This window comes from Lepus europaeus, chromosome 21, assembly GCF_033115175.1.
Source record: "Lepus europaeus isolate LE1 chromosome 21, mLepTim1.pri, whole genome shotgun sequence".
NCBI classification, from domain to species: Eukaryota; Metazoa; Chordata; class Mammalia; order Lagomorpha; family Leporidae; genus Lepus; species Lepus europaeus.
The window spans coordinates 15,086,635-15,107,354 of NC_084847.1; the positions used below are offsets into that span (position 1 = coordinate 15,086,635).

The 20,720-nt window shown below is 52.2% G+C and overlaps 1 protein-coding gene across 1 annotated transcript in view; it reads right to left on the reverse strand.

Moving 5' to 3' along the window:
* The window catches only part of LOC133751093 (BOS complex subunit NOMO3), a 66,324-nt gene that overhangs the window by 36,314 nt on the left and 9,290 nt on the right, over positions 1 to 20,720 (reverse strand). Inside the window, exons 4-11 of the mRNA XM_062180989.1 lie at positions 19,484 to 19,584; positions 18,508 to 18,614; positions 15,665 to 15,737; positions 6,125 to 6,277; positions 5,522 to 5,659; positions 4,806 to 4,895; positions 1,942 to 2,047; positions 1,602 to 1,752 (exon numbers count right to left, since the gene is read on the reverse strand). Coding sequence (XP_062036973.1) covers positions 1,602 to 1,752; positions 1,942 to 2,047; positions 4,806 to 4,895; positions 5,522 to 5,659; positions 6,125 to 6,277; positions 15,665 to 15,737; positions 18,508 to 18,614; positions 19,484 to 19,584 — 919 coding nt within the window. The remainder of the gene's footprint in view (positions 1 to 1,601; positions 1,753 to 1,941; positions 2,048 to 4,805; positions 4,896 to 5,521; positions 5,660 to 6,124; positions 6,278 to 15,664; positions 15,738 to 18,507; positions 18,615 to 19,483; positions 19,585 to 20,720) is intronic.

Genomic DNA, 20,720 nt, shown 5'->3' on the forward strand with positions numbered 1-20,720 from the left:
CAGCCTATGGGCTGTATGAGGCCTCAGAAAGCATTTGGTCTGGTCCTGCCAAGGCAATCGCAGGAGGGACTCAAAATTCAATAAATCCATAGCAGTCTGGTTTTTAACTTGATCATTTTGTATGGCCCACAAATGATGTTATAAATCTCCAAATGGCCCTTGGCAGAAAAAAGGCTCCCCAGCCCTGCAAACACTGGCATTACGTTTCTGGCCTACTGTTCCTCTAACTACTCACTCTTACAAACTCAACGCTCTGGCTGCCTGCCACCTGCCGCTGATCCTCAGCATTTATTATCTATCCCAGCATCTGTTAGAGAGCTCCACCTAGTGGTCCTTCAGACCCCTGTAGTCAAACCTGAGCCCTCGTCCCCTGGATCTTACTCCTACCCTCAGCAGGTAGCACCCACAGCCACTCACGTCGCCGGCAGGGGACTCCTAAATGTCTTCCCAACCTGCCCTGGACTTCCTTCATGGGCTGTCTTCAGGCCCCAAACCCTAACCCCCTTCAAAGGGACCCTCCTCTATGCCCCTGCTAAAATACTCTCAACAAAAACGAAACCACATTACCTGGACGCTCAACACCATCCATGGCCCCGCAGGCCCCCTGGAGGAGAAAGCTCCAGTCTTCCAGAAGGAGGGGCAGGGGCTCTGTGATCTGCCCCTTCCAGTCTCTCCAGCCTTGCCTCCTCCCCTCGCCTGCCCGGCACGTCCAACTCCTGTGATGCCAGCTTCACACTCCCACCCACGCCCTGCCCGCCTCTGCCCAGGCTGCTCCCTCCCAGCTGGCCCCTGTACCTCTCCCTCGGAGCCGCTGTGCTGTGAGCCCTGTGCTCTCTAGAAGGAAAGAGCCACATCTCCCTGTGCAGCTCACATACAAGTCCAAGAGAGAGATCCGACCCCAACCCCAGGTTCTTCGTACTCCAGACGAGAAAACTGTCCAACTTCAACCACAGAATGCCACTTCCTGTACTTACAGCCAGTATCTACAAAGCTAGAACTCCAACTCCCTCAACCAACTAACTATGCCGCCTTCCAAAGTCCCCAAGGATCCAGAAAGAAGGGGCCCACAGCTGTGATGATGGCACCCATGAAAGATCTTTTTCTAGTTTAACCAACCCATTTTAACTCTGAAGCTAGGGGCTGGTGCCGTGGCGCAGTAGGTTAATCCTCTGCCTGCGGTGATGGCATCCCATATGGGTGCCGGTTCTAGTTCTGGCTGCTCCTCTTCCAATCCAGCTCTCTGCTGTGGCCTAGGAAAGCAGTGCAAGATGGCCCAAGTGCTTGGGCCCCTGCACCCGCATGGGAGACCAGGAAGAAGCTCCTGGCTCCTGGCTTCCAATCGGCGCACCTCCAGCAGTTGCAGCCATTGGGGACTGAACCAATGGATGGAAGACCTTCCTTTCTGTCTCTCCCTCTCACTGTCTGTAACTCTACCTCTCAAATAAATAAATAAATAAATATTAAAAAAAAAAAAACTCTGAAGCAAGAAAAACAAATTTTTTATGAGACTTAGCACTAATCTTTCTAAAGAAGGCAGCCTGAATTTCCCAACAGGAGCCTGAGAGGGGCACTGGCATTCCGGCCGCGCGTGGCAAGCTCACCCCGTGGCGATGATGTCTGCCAGCTGTGGCGTATTGGGTGCGATTTTGATGGTGACCGTGTCGAAGTAGAGGTGGTCTTTGTGAGCTTGGATGGTGTAGGTCCCCGTAGTGATGTTCTCCAGGCGGAAGGAGCCGTCGGCCTTGGTTTTGACTGTGAAACAAAAGCACGCACTCAAGTCGTGAGTCCAAAGCAACCAACCACGCAGCTTCCCACGGGCACAGGAATACTGGCGGCCAGGGCTGGCCGACTGTCACACTGTGGCCGTTAGCATTTTGTTCCTTTCCATTTCTCACTCTGATCTGAAACCACACAGTGCCCAGGACCGGCGTGCCTGCCCACCTTTGATCTGGCTGTTCAGAGTGACGACCGCTTCAGGGACCCCTTCTCCCTCAGGTCCGTTCAAGACTCTCCCGGTGACGGAGAACCCCATGACGTGGAACACGGGCTAGAAGTGAAGAACAGGAGAGGCGTGCTGGAGCCATACACGTCGCTGCCCACCACGTCCACCCACCCGCACCAGCCTCCTCCTGGCCCCCAGGCCCAGCCAGGCTCCTTCTCATTTTCCCAACACCTGCTCTCTCAGGTGCACTCCCCACACATCGATGCTTGTCACACAGAAGGGACCCGCAGATTCCCCTTCCAAGCTAAAGGTCACCAGCTCAGACTTGTGAAAGCTCCCCGGCCGTCGCCCCCACCTGCCTCTTCCCCTCCAGACACCCCCACTTCGGGGAACCCTGCCTTCCCCTGGCCTCCAAAGCACAACCCCAACATCACCTTAGGCGCCCTCCTGGCCCTCGGGCATCAGTCAGTCCTAAGGATTCCACCTGTGCAGGTTTCTCACGGCGGTCTCTGACCTCCCCACTGTAGCCTGAGCCCAGGTCCTCAGCGGCTTCACCCAGACCACCTGGTTCCACCCCAGCTACCACAGGCACCAAACGATCCTGTACTTGTGTCTCTGTCTGCACCCCACTCGCTGTGAGCATTACACCTGTGCTCCCTCCGTGGGAGCCGAGTTCCAGCTGCCGTGATCTTGGGTTCCTCAAGTTCACCACCACCGACAGCAACCTGCTATTTTCTCCATCAAACTTAACCAGCGGGGCCAGCGCTGTGGCGTAGCGGGTAAAGCCATCGCCTGCAGTGCAGGCATCCCATATGGGCGCCAATTCGAGACCTACTCCTCTTCCGATCCAGCTCTCTGCTGCGGCCTGGGAAAGCAGTAGAAGGTGGCCCAAGTCCTTGGGCCCCTGCACCTGCGTGGGAGCCGGAGGGAGCTCCTGGCTCTTGGCTTCAGATTGGCACAGCTTCGGCCATTGTGGCCAGTTGGGGAGTGAACCAGCAGATGGAAGACCTCTCTCTCTCTCTCTCTCTCTGTAACTCTTTCAAGTAAAATAAATAAATCTTAAAAAAAAAACAACTTAGCCAACATCTGAAAGGCCCTTGCTTGACGACTTAGGCTGTGTCTCCCTGCCACTGGAGTGTAAGGCCCGTGGAGACAGGGCCCTTGTCTGCCCATGGTACAGAGCGGCGATGGAGAATCGATTGCTGAGTGAATGCAGCATCTGAACTGCAGCGTCAGGAAAACCAAGGGGCTTCCTGATCATTCAGGTGGGCCTTCTAGATCCTTCCAAGAAGATGTGGTCAGTGCAAACCACCTACTCCCCTGGTAATTCATAAGGTACTCAGTGAGTGTTTTCATTAGTGCTGTGTGCCAGGCACTTAATCACTTTAGGAAAAGAGCAAAGAACAAAAGACCTGGGGCGAGCATTTGGCGCAGCAGGCAATCTGCTCTCCACGTCACAGCCCAATGAGACCGAGTCCCGGCTCTGCTGACTCCGGCCTCCTGCTAATGCTTCTCTGGGAGCCAGCAGGTGATGACTCACGTAGTTGGGTCCCTGCCACACACATGAGACCCAGACTGAGTTCCTGGCTCCCAGCTTTGGCCTGGCCTAGCCTCCGCCATGGTGGGCATTTGGGGCGTGAGCCAGCAGGTGGGGGAATGCATTGTGTGTGTGTGCGCACATGTGCAGGTGCATGTCTCAAAAAAAGCAAAGATGTAAGGGTTCCTGACCTCACAGAACTTACAGGCCTTCATTTCCTGAAACCCCGTTAATTGCTCTAGCTAAAAACTTGCATTTGCCGTGGTCTGGGGATGTTCTTGCCCACTCACCTGCTCCCAGGCATCTGTGCACATCTCTAAAGCAAGTGAAGACTTCATTTTTTTCCCCTCCTCTCCCCCTTCATTGCACAGAACAGGCAAATGCTTTGCAGAATCTTAGAAAGGCAGAGGCAGCACCCCACTGTGTGTGAGACCCGAAAGCCAGCTCCTCTCAGTTAATACCACCTTGCTACAGAGCTTTCAAATGCAGTATTAAAAGAAGACGGATTAAAATATTAGGTTTTCAGTAACTCCACCACTGGGTGATCCATTTAACAAAGACTGTTATTTTCTCGGGGTGGGGGGGGGAGTTACTTTATTTAACACATTGCCGTCAGTACTATTTTCTATTTCTGTAATTAAAGACAATATGAGTGTGATGGAAAATACGCTTATCACCTATTTCCATAACCAATCACGTTGTCCATCCCTAACACCAGGGCCAAAGCTCTGCCCACTTTAACCTGGCCACAGCCACAGCATCCTGAGTGCTGCCTTCCTCCACTCTGGCTCCCTGCAAACCCCTCTTGGCACTGCGGCCAGGGGGTCACACCACGCCCTGCACAGAACCTTCCAGGGCTACAAGCCTCACCCAGAGAACAGGCAGAGTGTTCACCAGGCCCTGAACACTCCACCATCATCTCTCTGCTCCTCTTCTTCCCCCTTCCTTCCTCATGCCCCCCACCCCCAACTGCAGCCACGCTGGCCCAACCCTCTGGTCACTCCTGCCCGGGATCGCCGTACCAGCTATTCCCTCTGGAATACTCTTCCCAGGGATTTAAGTATCCCGGAATAGTGCCTAAAATGTGTATCTTCGGTACCTAGTAAATCTATTTCCTCCAATGAAAGACACAACTCTGAATCCAACTTGTGGGAGACGTGATGTTATCTAACAAATCCCAAGCTAAACTGGAATATGGTACAAGATCCATTTTTCTTCAACAGCCCTTCTATAGAAAATACTGATTTTTTTTTTAGCATGTTTGCAACACCTGTGCCCAAGCATGGGAACTCAAGCAGCTGTCCCTCCAGGAGAGGGAGGCCGTACCTCGATCCTCAGGCTGTCGTGTTCCACGGTGAAGTCAAGCCTGGAAGGGGCCACGTCAAAAGTAATCCTCTCCCCTCTGTAGAACGGGATCTGGAAGGCAGCGTGTCAACTGCTAAGAACCAACAGCCTGACGCCACCATCACCATCACCATCACCATCAACCACCCAGCTGGCGGCCCTCGGAGGACCAGGGGCTCGGGACAGGCCGAAGAGAAGCATCAGCCATCGCTGCTGCCGATTTCAAGAGCGGAAGCTGTGTGCCCTCTGCAGCTACGATGGAAGGCTCAAAGTCTTACTGCACCTTCAGGTCGAGTATCCCGGATCCAAAATGCTTGGGACGGGAAGGGTTTCTGAACCGGGGTTTCTTCCGATGTTGGAATACTTGCATGTCCATAATGAGATGTCTTGGGGATGGAATCCCACTTTGCTACTAATTTATGTTTCACATGCAACTTATACATACACTCTGAAGGTAATTTCAGGCAAAAAATGTTGTACATGAAACAAAATTTCATGGTACGGAATATCCCATCTGTGGCTACCTGTCTGCACTCAAAAAGTTGCTGATTTTGGCATATTTTGGGCTTCAGGCTTTCAGGTGGGGGATGCTCAAACTTGCAGGCCAACCCTGCTTCCTGTAACACTCAAACAGCACCCACACCCACTGTGGCCAAAGCATCCCAGACACACCCAGAACGGAGAGCTGCTTCACTCACCACAGTGTAGTCCCCGCTGGGCAAGGAATAGAAGGAAAAGGAACCGTCCTCTTTGGAGACCGCATAGCACAGATACACCAGGCTCTCGTCTGGGGGCTGGAACCCGGGCACTGGCGAGACGCTGCAGCCCAGGACATCCTACGCCGTGGGGAGAAAGAAAAACCAAGACTGCCTTTCCCACTTCCACATCCCGGTTACTGCCAAAGAGCCACACCACGGGACAACCCTCCCGAGTTTTAGGCCACTCTATGTAAGTATTTCTGCAATCGAGCGCACGTTCAAAGAGATAAAGGGACGGAAGTCTTCCCATGCAGGTTGAAGAGTTACAAACCAGCACAGTCTTGGGAAAAGCGACGTGGCTGGTCTTTCTCTGCCATGGGTCACTGTTCTCAAGATACAGAGACAGAGGCTCCACCAGGCCAAGTGACTGGTCTGAGGGTACTGAACCTGGGTACTGTCCACCACCAGGGCATGCATCCAGTTTGCTGTTCTCAAAGCTGAGATGATGATCTGCCTTCCTTTGCTTTCTAGCAATCTGTTCCTGTCGGTCAGCGCCACCTCGCACCTGCTCACACAATCTCTCCTGGTCTTTGCTTTGCTTACCTCTTTGGTCACTAGAGAAGAAAAGAGAAGAAACTTCACTCCTTTCATGGGCTCCCCGTCGCTCCGGACAGAGCCAGACACGTTGTAGCCAGCAACGATGAGGGGACCGGCCGCGTTGGCGTTGGAGTTGGTCACGCGCACCGTGGTGCTCGCCTGCACGAGAAGAAGCGCTCAGCGCACAAAACACTAAACCCTCGCAAGGTGTCCAAAAACAGGACCAGGAAAAGTGACTGATTCAACCTATAAAAGCACATCTATAAGCCAACTATTTTTTTAATGCTCAAAATGAAGCAAAAGGAGATGTGGCAGAAGGTAAATAACAGTGATTTGTCTATGCGGTGGCACCCTGTGCATCACGGCGGGCGTCCGGCACTGAGGGCAAGTCGCCACGTGGGACACCGCATCTTGTATCAGAGACCCTGGATCTGCACCTGACCACAGTTCCTATCCAGCTTCCTGCTAATGCACACCCTGGGAGGCAGCAGCAGGAGCCGGCCCAAGTACTTGGGTCTGCATTTTGTCTATATGGTAATGTTTTTCTTCTTTGAAACTTTTCCATCTTCTAAAATTTCTAACTTTGTTTCTCCTCCTTTATATTCCTCTTTGTGTTACAGCTTTCTAAAAAGAATGCTTTTCTTTTTTTTCTGTGTTTAATGAGATATGCACACATTCATTTTTGAACTTTCTCATTCAACTACAATTCACAGAGAAAAGCACGCAATGCACGAACCTGCACAATCTGAACACACTATTCCAGGTAACCAACACCGAAAGCTGACATCCCAGCACCCTCACAGCCACCTCACCTCACCTCTGGTCACTAACCCCAAAGGCTAACAGCATGCTTCACTTTAAAAATCACAATTTTAGGGGCCAGCACTGTGGTGCAGCAGGTTAATGCCCTGGCCTGAAGCACCAGCATCCCATGTGGGCACCAGTTCTAGTCCTGGCTGCTCCTCTTCCAATCCAGCTCTCTGCTGTGACCTAGGAAAGCAGTGCAAGATGGCCCAAGTGCTTGGGCCCCTGCACCCACATGGGAGACTGTAGGGGACCAAACCCGAGGAACCGCAGCGCTAAGATGGCGCTGATTTCCTGCTTCCGGGTTCTTCTTCCCCGGCAAAGTTTCCCGCGCTACCCCTGAGCTGTCCTATCCTGACACAGCCTTGTAATCATATGATTCGTGACGTGTACTGCGTATATATGCCCCGACCACCGGATGTGCGAGTAGTTCCTGCCCGCCAGAGATCGAGGTCTGATCTCCCGCGCCCTGAGTAATAAAGAGCTCTTCTACGAGACGCCCGGTGTCGGTTTCTTGCTGGACGAGAGCGGCGCCGAGCAGCTGGTGGCCCGTACGGGGAAACGAAAGAGCTTGACTCTCGGCGTGGAAGGTAAGCGAGGTAAGTCTTACCGGCGTGGCCCCGTGAGCGAGGTAGGTCTCACGGGTAAGGGGTGGACGCACCCTATTTTCGAGGAAGTGTTTTCCCTCTTTGTTGAGGAAGTGTTTTCCCTCTTTTATTCATGATGGGCAATGCCCCGAGCCAGTCAAATTTGATTGCCCCGTTAAAGGCGCTACTGCGCAACAAGGGAATTAAAGTCTCTCGATCCACGATTGCTGAATTCCTCGGGAGCATTGACTTCTTTGCTCCGTGGTTCGCTCATACAGGCCAGATCACTCTTAGCTGTTGGGAGAAACTTGGACAGGACCTCCGGCGCACGGCCGAGGACCCTAAAGAACCTGATCTCAATCCCATGGTAATTCCCCTGTGGGACTTGGTTCGAGCATGCCTTCGGGAGGAGGGGTCGACTCGGACGAGCGACCCGGCGCTCGCAGCCGCTCGTGATACCTTTGAGGAAGTCCGTTCTCAGAAGTCCGAGAGCGCTCAGGACCTGATAGAGTTTAAGGAAATTGGGTGTCAGACTTCCCTGGCGGCCCCGGACTCTGAGTCCGGCGCCTCCTCCTCTGACGCGGAGGGGGAGGGCGACAGCCCGCATAAATCACCCCCCCCTTTATATTCGCGGTTGCGTCGAAGGTTGAGAGCCGCTGATGCCGCCCCCGCGGCTCCCCCTGGTGGCTACCCACTTGATTATCAGTCTGAAATCATAGCGCCCCCAGGCGGCAGCACTTTTGATGTTAGGCAGCCAACCCAAGCTCCACCCGCACCGCCGTGGCCACCTGCCGCCCCGCTTGTCGCTACTGCCCCACCCGTAACAGGGAGGCAATTTCATCGGCAAGCCTGGAAACAACTAAAAGCTGACGCCCCCGGCTCAGCCCATGCTTACCCGGTCTTGGGCCTGGGCACCCGAGAGGTCAGATACGCACCGTTGGACATGGCGGTCCTAAAAAGCCTCAAGCAGGCAGTTTCTGACTACGGTGCCACCGCCCCATTTACTATCTCCCTGCTTGAGTCAGTCGGTCAAGAGGTCTTAACACCCAGTGACTGGACTCAGTTGGCTCGCGCCTGCTTAAGTCCCGGCACATTTCTTCTATGGCAGTCTATGAATGCCGAGTGTTGCCACGATCAGGCGGACGAAAACGCTGAGGACGGCAACCCCGCGTGGAACGCCGACATGCTATTAGGGCGAGGACCCCATCAGGCCGATCAAACACAATACCCAAGACAAGTGTACAGACAAATCTCCGAGTGCGCCCGACGGGCGTGGAGACAGGCGGCCACTTCGGGTGGATCCTCTAGCCACCTTACCAAGATTGTCCAAGGCCTGACCGAACCGTTTGCTGACTTTGTAGCTCGGATACTCGAGGCCGCGTCACGGATATTTCCGTCGGACGCAGACGTAAAACCATTGATCAAACAAATCATATATGAGCAGGCTAATAGTGAGTGTAAAGGCATCCTCCGGCAACATAGAAACAAATCTGTGGATTCTTGGCTGAAGTATTGTAGGGACGCCGGCGGCCCGCTTACTAACGCAGGCCTTGCCGCCATGTTGGCCACCTATAACTCCACACAAAAACAGGGAGGAGGTCAGAGCCAGGGGCGCCCGCGGCCCACGATCTCTTCTGGCCTTTGCTTCCAGTGCCACCAACCTGGTCACAGAAAGCGTGACTGCCCTGCGTTTGCATCTGGGCATTCCCCAGCGCACTCCACAAGTGCAGAGCTCTGCCGCAGGTGCCGCAAGGGCCCTCACAAAGCGGAAGACTGCCGTTCCGCCTTTGATGCCGATGGCAATCCCCTCACCGGTAACAGACAGGGGACAAAAAACGGCCAGAGGGGGCTCCCCGCTCCGGCGAGGGGCCCCCAGGTGAACGCCTACACCTCAGTGCCCCCCCCTCCGCTGTTGCCATACCCTCAACCCCCTCAGGCCGCGCCACCAGTGGCTCCGCAGGCCTGGACCTCTGTGCCGCCTCCCCACTCCTCCTAACACCGGAGATGGGAGTTCAGCTGGTAGAAAGTGATTACTCAGGCCCCTTGCCACCGAATTCGGTTGGGCTTTTGCTAGGCCGATCTTCTGTTGCCCTTCGGGGCCTGACGGTAATTCCCGGTGTGATAGACTCTGATTTTACCGGTAAGATAAAAATCATGGTACAAACATTTCAAGGAACCGTTTTAATTAATACTGGAGATTGCATAGCTCAACTTTTGTTGTTACCCAGTCTTCACTCCCTATTCCCTGCAAGAGGCCCCGCCCGCGGCACGAGTGGTTTCGGGTTCTCCGGAACCAATTTCACTGGCCTGCACATGCTTTTGAACGAACGCCCCATGCTTACCCTGTGGATTAATGGTAAAAGTGTTAAAGGTCTCTTAGATACGGGGGCCGATAAGTCAATTATAGCTGAAAAGGACTGGCCCAAAACATGGCCCACTGACGTCGCTGAACAGACCCTACAGGGGCTTGGCTTCGCCAGCTTTCCAAAGAAAAGCGCGGCCCTTCTACCCTGGCAGGACGACGAGGGTCACTCAGGACATTTTGCCCCTTTCGTTTTGCCCCTTCCGGTTTCACTTTGGGGACGGGACGTGTTAACGGAAATGGACGTTGCCCTAACCACCACTTCCCCCGCGGTGCGTTCCATGCTTCAAAAGATGGGGTATGTCCCGGGAAGAGGCCTCGGCATTCAGTTACAGGGCACGCCCTCTCCTGTCCAGCCCGAACATAAACACAATAGAAATGGTTTGGGTTTTTCTTAGGGGCCACTGCGCTGCCTCCTGCATCTATAAAGCCCCTATCAATATCCTGGTTGGTAGACACACCAGTTTGGATTCCGCAGTGGCCCCTGTCACAGGAAAAATTGGAGGCAGTCAAAAAGCTCGTTCACGAGCAGGCTCAGGCGGGACATCTGATCCCATCTACCTCCCCATGGAACACGCCTATTTTCGCAATTCGAAAAAGAACAGGAAAATGGAGACTTTTACACGATCTTAGAGCAGTCAATGCGCAAATGCAGCCCATGGGCCCGGTGCAGAGAGGCCTTCCGCTACTTTCTGCACTCCCAAAAAATTGGCCCGTGATTGTCATCGACCTCAAGGACTGCTTTTTTTCCATTCCTTTATGTAAAGAGGACACTCCCCGTTTTGCCTTTACTGTCCCTACTACTAACCAACAGGAACCAGATAAACGCTGGGAATGGGTGGTCCTACCTCAAGGAATGACAAACAGTCCTACCATGTGCCAAATCTATGTTGCTCGTGTGCTTGACCCAATTAGAGACCTGTTTCCTGACTGCAAGTGTCTCCATTACATGGACGACCTGTTATGCGCTGCTCCTACAAAGGACAGGCTTCGGGCCCTGTACGGCGGGTTGCAACGAGCGCTGCAAGACTCAGGATTGTCTATCTCCCCTGAAAAGGTGCAGGTGTCCTCCGTGGTCACATACCTTGGAACCACGGTCACACCCACCCACACCAAACCTGTAAAGTTGCATATTAAATATCCGAATGTTTCCACGCTCAACGATTTACAAAAACTTCTGGGGGATATCAATTGGATTAGGCCTTTCCTTCGCATCCCCAACGCCACCCTGCAGCCTCTTTTTGACGTCCTAAAGGGGGATCCTAGTCTCACTTCTCCACGAGAACTTACTTCTGAAGCAAAACAAGCATTGCTGGCCGTTAACGAAGCGCTCAGCGAGGCCGCACTTAAGCGGTGGGACCCGTCTGGAGACCTCACCCTGTGGGTCCTCTCCACGCCCAAACAGCCCACGGGCGTTCTCTGGCAAGACGGCCCCCTTCTTTGGATCCACCCCTCGGTGTCACCCACTAGATCCCTCGCCCATTATCCCTCCATGGTGGCGGACGTTGCGCTTATGGCAAACCAGAAGGCTATCCAGCATTTTGGTCGCGAGCCATCTACTATTGTTGTGCCATATTCTGCAGAGCAGGTGCGTGTTCTCACTGCTTGCACTGATTCTTGGTCAATCCTGGCCTGCTCAGTTTCCGCTACAATTACCAACAGAACCCCTCGCGACCCTCTGTTAACCTTCATACAGTCTCACCCCGTAATTTTCCCCAAAATTACATCCTCCAAACCGCTCCCCGAAGCCGTAGTGGTGTACACCGACGGTTCCAATACCGGAGTCGGTGCTTATGTTGCTACCGGAAGCAAGCCGAAAGCCTTTCAGTTTGCGACTGACTCTCCCCAAATAACTGAGCTCCTCATAGTTAATCAGGTACTTTTAGATTTCCCGGAGCCTGTAAACATTGTTTCCGATTCCCACTATGTGGTGAATGCGGTTTCCATATTAGAAACCGTGGGCAGTGTTAGTACATCATCCCCTGTGAGTAATGTTTTCCTCACCCTCCAGCAAGCCATTTGGAATCGGCCCGCTGCCTTTCACATTACCCACATAAGGGCCCATTCTTCCCTGCCGGGGCCTATGGCATTGGGCAATTCCATGGCAGATCTGGCCACACGCCCGGTGTGGATATTCCACTTAGCCTCCCCTGAACAACAAGCCACCTACTTTCATTCGGAATTTCATGTCAATGCCAAAACACTTGCCGCCAAATTTAACCTCCCCCGTGCAATCGCTCGTGATATTGTTCGTCGTTGCGCAGCTTGTCCTACCTTAACCGCTGTCCCATCTTTAGGAGTTAACCCCCGAGGACTCCTGCCAGGACATGTGTGGCAAATGGACGTCACTCATATCCCAGAGTTTGGAAAGATAAAATATGTCCACGTGTCTGTCGACACGTGCTCCCAAATTATTTATGCCTCTCTGGAGACCGGCGAGCGTGTCTCCCATGTCATCGGCCATTGTCTTGCGGCTTGGGCGGCATGGGGCAAACCCAAAATTATAAAGACCGACAACGGACCTGCCTATACTTCCACTTCATTCCAACAATTTTGCTCACGCATGCAAGTCCAACATAAGACCGGAATCCCCTACAACCCCCAAGGTCAGGGTATTATCGAAAGAGCGCACAGAACGCTCAAGGCTTTCCTTTCTAAGCAGAAGGAGGGAATTGCAGCGGGCAAGACACCCCGCATGCGCCTCTCCCTCGCATTATTTACCTTAAATTTTTTAAATTTGACGGATCAGTCTATGCCCCCCGCTGAAAGACACATGATAAAGGAACCCCCTGCACGAGGATTTGTCCGCTGGAAAGATATCCTTACGGGATTATGGCACGGCCCGGACCCAGTACTATGCTGGAACCGAGGCGCAGTTTGTGTTTTCCCACAGGAGACGGGAAGAGAACCCCTTTGGGTCCCGGAGCGATTGGTGAGGAAAGCGGATCCACCGACAGAAGAACCAACACCCTCGCCACAAGACCGACCGCCGGAGGAGCCACCCTCGTCATCAACGGGTGATACCTCCCCCGAGGCTAATAAACCTCAACCCACCTCCTGAGGATGTTGGGCCGTAAACCGGCCGTCGCCCTTCTCTTTCTGGGTCTTATCCTCCTCCCTAGCTCTCATGCAGGCTTAGATGCCCCTGCCCACCGACAACAGGCCTACTTGCAGTACCGCAATAATCCCTGTAGCTGCCCAGTCTCTGCAGACAGCCTACGAGGCATACACCCCTTGAGCTCGACTGACTGTGGGGACAAAACCGTTTATAAGGTATCCTGGGGTTGCGTGGCCATTCCCAAGCCTCGCCCCCATCCCTCGAGTGGTCCCCCACCGCCATGCCCATGCTCCTCCTCCTTTCTCGCGTCCGTACGTAGTTCTTGTTACAAGTCATTCTCTACATGCACCTATCAAAACCGCACTTATTTTACTGCGTCGCTGTTGCCTTCACCGGCATTGCGGCCTGTCTTTCTCGATTCGGGACCTTTTGTTCAGGCCCCTTGCCCCGCCCACTCCAGCCCTTCTGTCGTCTGTTGGGGAGTGGGGGCACCCATATATGTCTCTGATGGTGGAGGTCCTCAGGACCAAGCTCGCCAGAATGACCTATGACCGTGCCCCCACCGAAGACTAGCCCGCCCCTCCTGACGCATTGTACTCCCGCCTTCCTCGTATTGTTTGGTCCCTAGTCTTCTCCCCAATTGGGCATAACCCCGTCCTCCGACCGGGAGTAAAAGACCGAGGCATGCGAGATCAAGGATACCGCAGCGAGCGTTCACCCGGAGGTTCCGGGGGCCTCGGGAGAGTATATGCATGTGCATACGGGGGTGGTCCCAACCCGTCCCAGAAAAAGGGAAACTAAGGGCAAAAGTGAGGCCAAGGGTTGCGGCCGAACCTTTGGTGTATCACAATATGCCCACCGGCACACTGGGCATGCACCTCTGCTCTCTGTCCGGTCGCTGATATCCCGGCCGCCACGGCCGTCGGAGGCTGATTTGCGGAAAATAAAAAGGAGGGAGATGTAGGGGACCAAACCCGAGGAACCGCAGCGCTAAGATGGCGCTGATTTCCTGCTTCCGGGTTCTTCTTCCCCGGCAAAGTTTCCCGCGCTACCCCTGAGCTGTCCTATCCTGACACAGCCTTGTAATCATATGATTCGTGACGTGTACTGCGTATATATGCCCCGACCACCGGATGTGCGAGTAGTTCCTGCCCGCCAGAGATCGAGGTCTGATCTCCCGCGCCCTGAGTAATAAAGAGCTCTTCTACGAGACGCCCGGTGTCGGTTTCTTGCTGGACGAGAGCGGCGCCGAGCAGGAGACCAGGAAGAAGCTCCTGGCTCCTGGCTTCCGATCGGCGCAGCTCCAGCAGTTGCAGTCATTGGGGAGTGAACCAACAGATGGAAGACCTTTCTTTCTGTCTCTCCCTCTCTGTAACTCTGTCTTTCAAATAAATAAAATAAATCTTTAAAAAAAAAAATCACAATTTTATATTAATAAACTCAAGGTCCTTTGTGCATATAATTAGAATACAAGATAAACCTTAAAATTTATTCTACAAATATTATATAAGTTCTTGAGTTTTAAATAAAAGATTTTTAAGCATTGCTCCAGAAGAGAAAAGCCCTGAAAACCTAAAGTCACAAACATTAAATAGATCCATGCAGGTATACAACTGTGCCAGTGGTTCAATCACCGCTTGGGACATCATATCCCCTATTAGAGGCCTTGGGTTCAAATCCTGGATGTACTTCCTACTCAGTTTCCCGCTAATGCACACCCAGGAAGCTGCAGGTAGTGGCTCAAGTACCTGGATCCCTGCCACCCACAAGAGATCTAAATCAAGTTCCTGGCTCCCAGCTATCTGCGCGCATTTGGGAAGTAAACCAGAAGACAGAAGACCTCTCTCTCTTTCACACAAATTAAATAAAACACACACAAAAAAGCTATGCCATCAGTGTTACATGTGTAAAATCTAGAGAGGAAACACTAGAACACACTCTGTTCTTTAGCAAGAATGAGACAGAGTCTCAGGGCTAACACAAAAGCTGATGTGTCAAGATGTCCTTGAAGTCGTCAATATTTTTTAAACAGCAATTACAGAACCTGACCTGTTTTCATTTTTATTATAAACTATTGCAGTCAAACAAAAAGTTATAAAGAATATCCTGAAGGGCACCTACATGAGAAAACAGAACTACAAGCCAGGACCCTGAGATGCTCGAAATCCCCCTCCGCCTCCCTCCTCCCCTGGCATCAGGACCAGCCTGGACATGGTGTGTGTCACTCCCCTGCGTGTCTTCACAGTTTTCCTACATAAGACTGTACCCATCCGTGGCACTACCACGCACGTTTTTCATCATGCTTCCTTCAACTTTGCTTTTACATGTGGTCATACTGGTGTGTGCAGCTCTGGTTCACTCTACGCATCGCGTAATGGGCGCGAGGAACACCAGTGTGCATTCCCCCTGGGCACACGAACAGCACTGTCTACACTGCTTGGTGTATTTATAGGTTCCTGTTGCAGACTGCAAGAAGAACAACAAACACATCTCATCAGGTCCTTCTGGTGTCAAATCAGCTTAAAATAGCGCCAGCTCCTAACAGAGCTCTTTCACAGCAGGGAGACAACACTGTCACCTGAACTGAAAACACAAGCCTGGCTGCCGCAGCCCGGGAGTTCTACCTTAAAAATCTCACCAGTCGGGGGCACCGCTCTCTTCTCATCTACGGCTGCCAACACCCTAACATAGTCCCCAGACTATGGTGGCACGGACAGGCACAGGGAAACGCTCACCTCTTTCAACGCCCAGGTCGGATGAGTTGCAAGGATTTCATAATCTCCAGGAAGAACTTTAAAAAATGCAAACCTGAAAAATACAACATAATGCTCTCGTTTCTCCGAATATTGCGAGTATTTCTAACTTCAGGTCCAAGGGTGAGGAGCACAAAAAATGAGGTCTGAATTATCACCGTCTTGCCACTAACTACTTACAGGAGCATGAACGAAACTCAGTCCTTCACTGTACAAATCCACATCAAAGAGCACTCACTGAGCACTTACTGTATGCAAAGAAGGGCTGTCTGTATACTGACAGGAGGGAGGAAGGCTTATGTTTTCCTTAATTACAAGATTTCTGGCTTAAAACCAAGTCACTGTGGTTTAGCAGGGATTGGTCATGGAACATTCAACTGAGCTGGCAGAGGAGGTGGGCGTGGATGGTCAAGGAGGAGAGGAGGGAAGTGCCTGGAGGAACAGAGGTGAGAAGGCCGGGGAGAGAACACATCCCTAGGCTGAGGTGGAGGCCAACACCTCAGGGCAGGTCAAATGATACCGAGCTTTGAGCTTTGAATCCTACATCGAAGTGCTCAGATCTGATATGAGAAACAAACACAAGCCATTCTGGGCTCTTGGGCAGTAGCCCATGCAAGCACCATACTGCAGCTAGCCAATGTCTAAGAGCTACAGATAAACAGGACCGGACCGAGCCGGGCTGAGGCCAGTGCCACAGCCAGGATTCTGACACATTTAAGCCTATACTACTAGGGTGCAAGCCATTGGACCGCAGAGGGCTAATTCTAGTGAAATGAACCATAAGAAGCATTGCCCTGCTTCTTCTATAGTGGCATTTCATGATTTCAGATGCTGCCTGTAAGAGCTGGACAGGGCATGGAAACCACTTTGCTCCAATTCACTTGTGCCCTGGAGTCTGGTCTTGGTAAGATTTAGGCTCTGCTGCGTGTTCACGGTACCCTCGGTGCTGAAAGTGACTGTCTCGAGGCAGATGGAAGGGATTGAGTAAGATCAAGTCACTCTTTCAGGTAAGGTCAACAGCAAATGACAGGGTGAACATCTCTCATCAGAAAATGTGAGATCTGAAGTGCTCCAAAATCCCAAACTTCCTGATGTCACAAGTGGAAAATTCCACACCATAGAGTTTTACTTCATGCACAGAACTATTAAAAATAGCCTCTAAAATTACCTTCAAGTCATATGGATAAAATGTATAAGAAACACAAACAAATTTCATATTTATCCCCAAGATACCTCACTAATAAATGCAAATGTTCAAGGCCGGCGCTGTGGCATAGTGGGTAAAGCCACTGCCTGCACTGCCAGCATCCCATATGGGTGCCAGTTCGAGTCCCAGCTGCTCCACTTCTGATCTAGCTCTCTGCTATGGCCTGGGAAAGCAGTAGAAGATGGCCCAAGTGCTTGGGCCCCTGAACCAGCATAGGAGATCCAAAAGAAGCTCCTGGCTCCTGGCTTCAGATCAGCACAGCTCCAGCCGTTGCAGCCAATTGGGGAGTGAACTAACTGATGCAAGACCTCTGTCTCTCTCTCTCTCTGCCTATCCCTCTCTCTCTGTAACTTTGATTTTCAAATAAATAAACAAATCTTTAAAAAATGCAAATGTTCAAAAATCCAAACATTCTGCACTTTTAGTCCCAAGTATCTGAGATAAGAGATATTCAACCTGTACTAACCAACCTAGGAAAAACACAGCTCCACATAGCCCCTACAGACCTGGATTGACAAGGCACCCATCAAGTTCGAATAACTGTTATTTCAAAAATGAAAATCATTTCAACATTAACTTTAAAATTGGATGACTTACTGACAGACTCATTATACACTTCTATTTTGCAGTTCAGTCAGTTTAGTATGCTGACAGAATTAGTAATGATTTGAATGCTTGCAAAATTATCTGTTTGAATTATTCTAGCATTAATCTTGGCATAACTATCTAAACGTATTAAATAAATGCTTTAAATTTCACTCAGCAAAGTTAATTAAGTAATCATCAGTTCTAACAAAATGGTTTTGATGTAACAGTTATAAAATGATTTTTTAAAATCATAACTGAGCTGCCCTACACTGAACAAATATTTTTGAAGCAACTACGCCGTGCCAGGCAGTTTTGGAACATTAACCTTCCCAGTAACCTAGGAGATACATTCTACAGTTGTCTTCACTCGCATATGGGGAAACTGAGGCACGGGAAGATTCAACAACTTTCCCTAGGTCAAACAGCTACCAGACTGCTGTGCTCCAGAACCAGGCCCAACTGGTAAATAAAGGCCTACTTTAAATGAAGTGCCAGGTGCTCTATGGGCATTGGCTCACATTAAATCACGCCATCAATGCTAAGTGCAATGAGCCAGTGACATCCATTTCCCAGTTAGGACACTGGGAGGTGGCATTGTGGTACAGTGGGTTAAGCTGCCCTTTGCAATGCGTGCATCCCGTTTCAGAATGCCATTCAAGTCCCAGCTGCTCCACTTGCAATACAGCTCCCTGCTAATGTACCCGGGAAGGCTGTAGGTAATGACCTAAGTACTTGGGCCCCTGCCACCCACATGGGAGACCCAGGTACAGTTTCGTGTTCCTGGCTTTGTCCTGGCCCTGCCACCTGCTGAGTGAACCAGTGGACAGATCTCTAACTCTCCCTCTATCTCTGCCTCTGCCATTCAAATACAAATAAATGAATAAATAAATCTTTTTATAAAAAGGTCAAAGGAAACTTGGGGGCCTTGAGGGATATGAACTTGCTCGAAGTTGGGCCCGAACCAGGACTTGAACCCAGGTCTCTCTAAATCCACAGCCCCCTCAACCAGGGGCGACAGGACACCACTCACTTTCCGCCGGGCTGCGTCACCGTGGACTGGATCTTCGCCTCAGTGCCCGTGCTCCTCAGAGACACCTGCACGCCTGCGGGCCCCAGGGGCTGCCCTTTGCTGAGCACCTGTGTGGAGATGGTGGTTAGTGCACGCCAGCAGCAAAGCTCTCTCCTCTCAAAAAACGTGGGCAGTCCTGGAACCTCCTTTGGGTCTAGGACCCCTTTGCCAAGATGGGCTCATCAGTGATGCCCTGTCCAAGGGTGGGGTGGTGGAGGGAAGGCTAACAGGAAAATAGAAGTTCCTTTCACTGAATCTAAGACATCATCAGTTGAAGATGCACCCTGAGTTCATAGACCACCGAGAAAGAAAAAGAGCCAAGACCCCCGTCTCTAATGAGAAACCCACACCTAAAGCTGGGACCGAATGGGCCTCATCTTCACGTGAAGAAGAAATGAGCCCAGCGTGAAGAAAACGATGACCAGGACATCTGAGCTTCTCAGCCCGGGGCACTGCATGGAGAGGAGAGAGAAACACTCTCCCAAGAACCTGAACCGGGAGCTGGCACTCACTCCCAGTCAGCAGCCTACGTTCACGCTGCCAGGAGCCCAAGAGGTCTCTGAGCATCCCGTTTCAATACCGAGAAGGCTGCCTGGTGAGTGGCAGAAGCACATGCGAGTCCCTCTGAAAGAAGCTGCCGGCGGGCCACCAGCAGAGGTGCTAACAGGCCAGGCGCCCGAGAGATGCGCGCTGCCAGCTCCGCGCCCCCACAGGAGCCCGTTCCAGGCAATCACACGCCCACGGCAGGGGGCGACAGCCAGCAACCTAAACCTGACTCCTAGATACACACCAACCTAGCGTCGTGCTCGCAATCCCTCCTGGAGCTGCTCTGCAGGTCTCGTGTGGGCTCCCCCCGGGGAAAAACACCCCGGATTTTTCCAGGTTAAGAGAGGGCCCAGTGCACACGTGAGAAACAATAGAGGGTCTGAGGCCACACCTTTCCATTCACAGAGAAGCCCGTGAAGACGAAGTTGATGTCCCCGCCCTTGGTGCAGATGTCGTTGACGCCATCCACGTACAGCTCCACATTCGTCGGCTCTGGGGAACGGGAAGGAACAGGGTACAAGAAACCAGGGGAACGTTAGTTCCAGGACACAGACAAACTAGCTAGAGCACATTTCGTTTGCATTTGAACACGGACGGGATTCAAATCTCAATGCTTAAATCTGAAGATACCCAGAGCAAAGGCTCCCTCCTGCCTCTGCCTCCTGGGCACCGGGCTCCCCCTGGCTCAGAGGCTGCAGAGTTGAGAGTACAAACAGAGCCCAGTCCTCCTGATGACCTCCAGCTCAGATTCCCACTGAAAGCTCAGTAAGCACCGAAACAGGTTTGCTGAATGTTTGCCCTGGACTGGGCACCAAGCCATATTTGCTGAATCTGCACAACTTCGAGATCTGACTGTTCTGAGGGTAAACTGAGGCACAGAACAGTGAGAGACTGACCTGCCAAAGAACTTGTGAGTGACAGAGCTCCAATCTGATCCTCCAAAGCTGGCCCCAGATCTGCCTCCTGACCAAGCTCGTAAATTCATGTTAAGGCAGGCGCCGTGGCTTAACAGGCTAATCCTCCACCTTGCGACGCCGGCACACCGGGTTCTAGTCCTGGTTGGGGCGCCGGATTCTAGCCCAGTTGCCCCTCTTCCAGGCCAGCTCTCTGCTATGGCCCAGGAGTGCAGTGGAGGATGGCCCAGGTCCTTGGACCCTGCACCCGCATGGGAGACCAGGAGAAGCACCTGGCTCCTGGCTTCGGATCAGCGCGATGCGCCAGCCGCAGCGGCCATTGGAGGGTGAACCAATGACTAAAAGGAAGACCTTTCTCTCTGTCTCTCTCTCTCACTATCCACTCTGCCTGTCAAAAAAAAAAAAAATTCATGTTAAACACATGTTAAACCCCTACTCAACAAAAATGCAGGGGCTAGAACTGTGGCGTAGCAGGTAAAGCCACAGCCTGCAACTCTGGCATCTCTTGGGGGCGCTGGTTCGAGATCCAGCTGTTCTACTTCTGATCCAGCTCCCTGCTAATGGCCTAGGAAAGCAGCAGAGGATGGCCCAAGTGCTTGTGCCCCTGCACCCATGTGGGAGACCCGGAAGAAACTCCGGGTTCCTGGCTTGGGCCTGGCCCAACCCTGGCCATTGTGGCCATTTGGGGGGTGAAACAGTGGATGGCAGATCTCT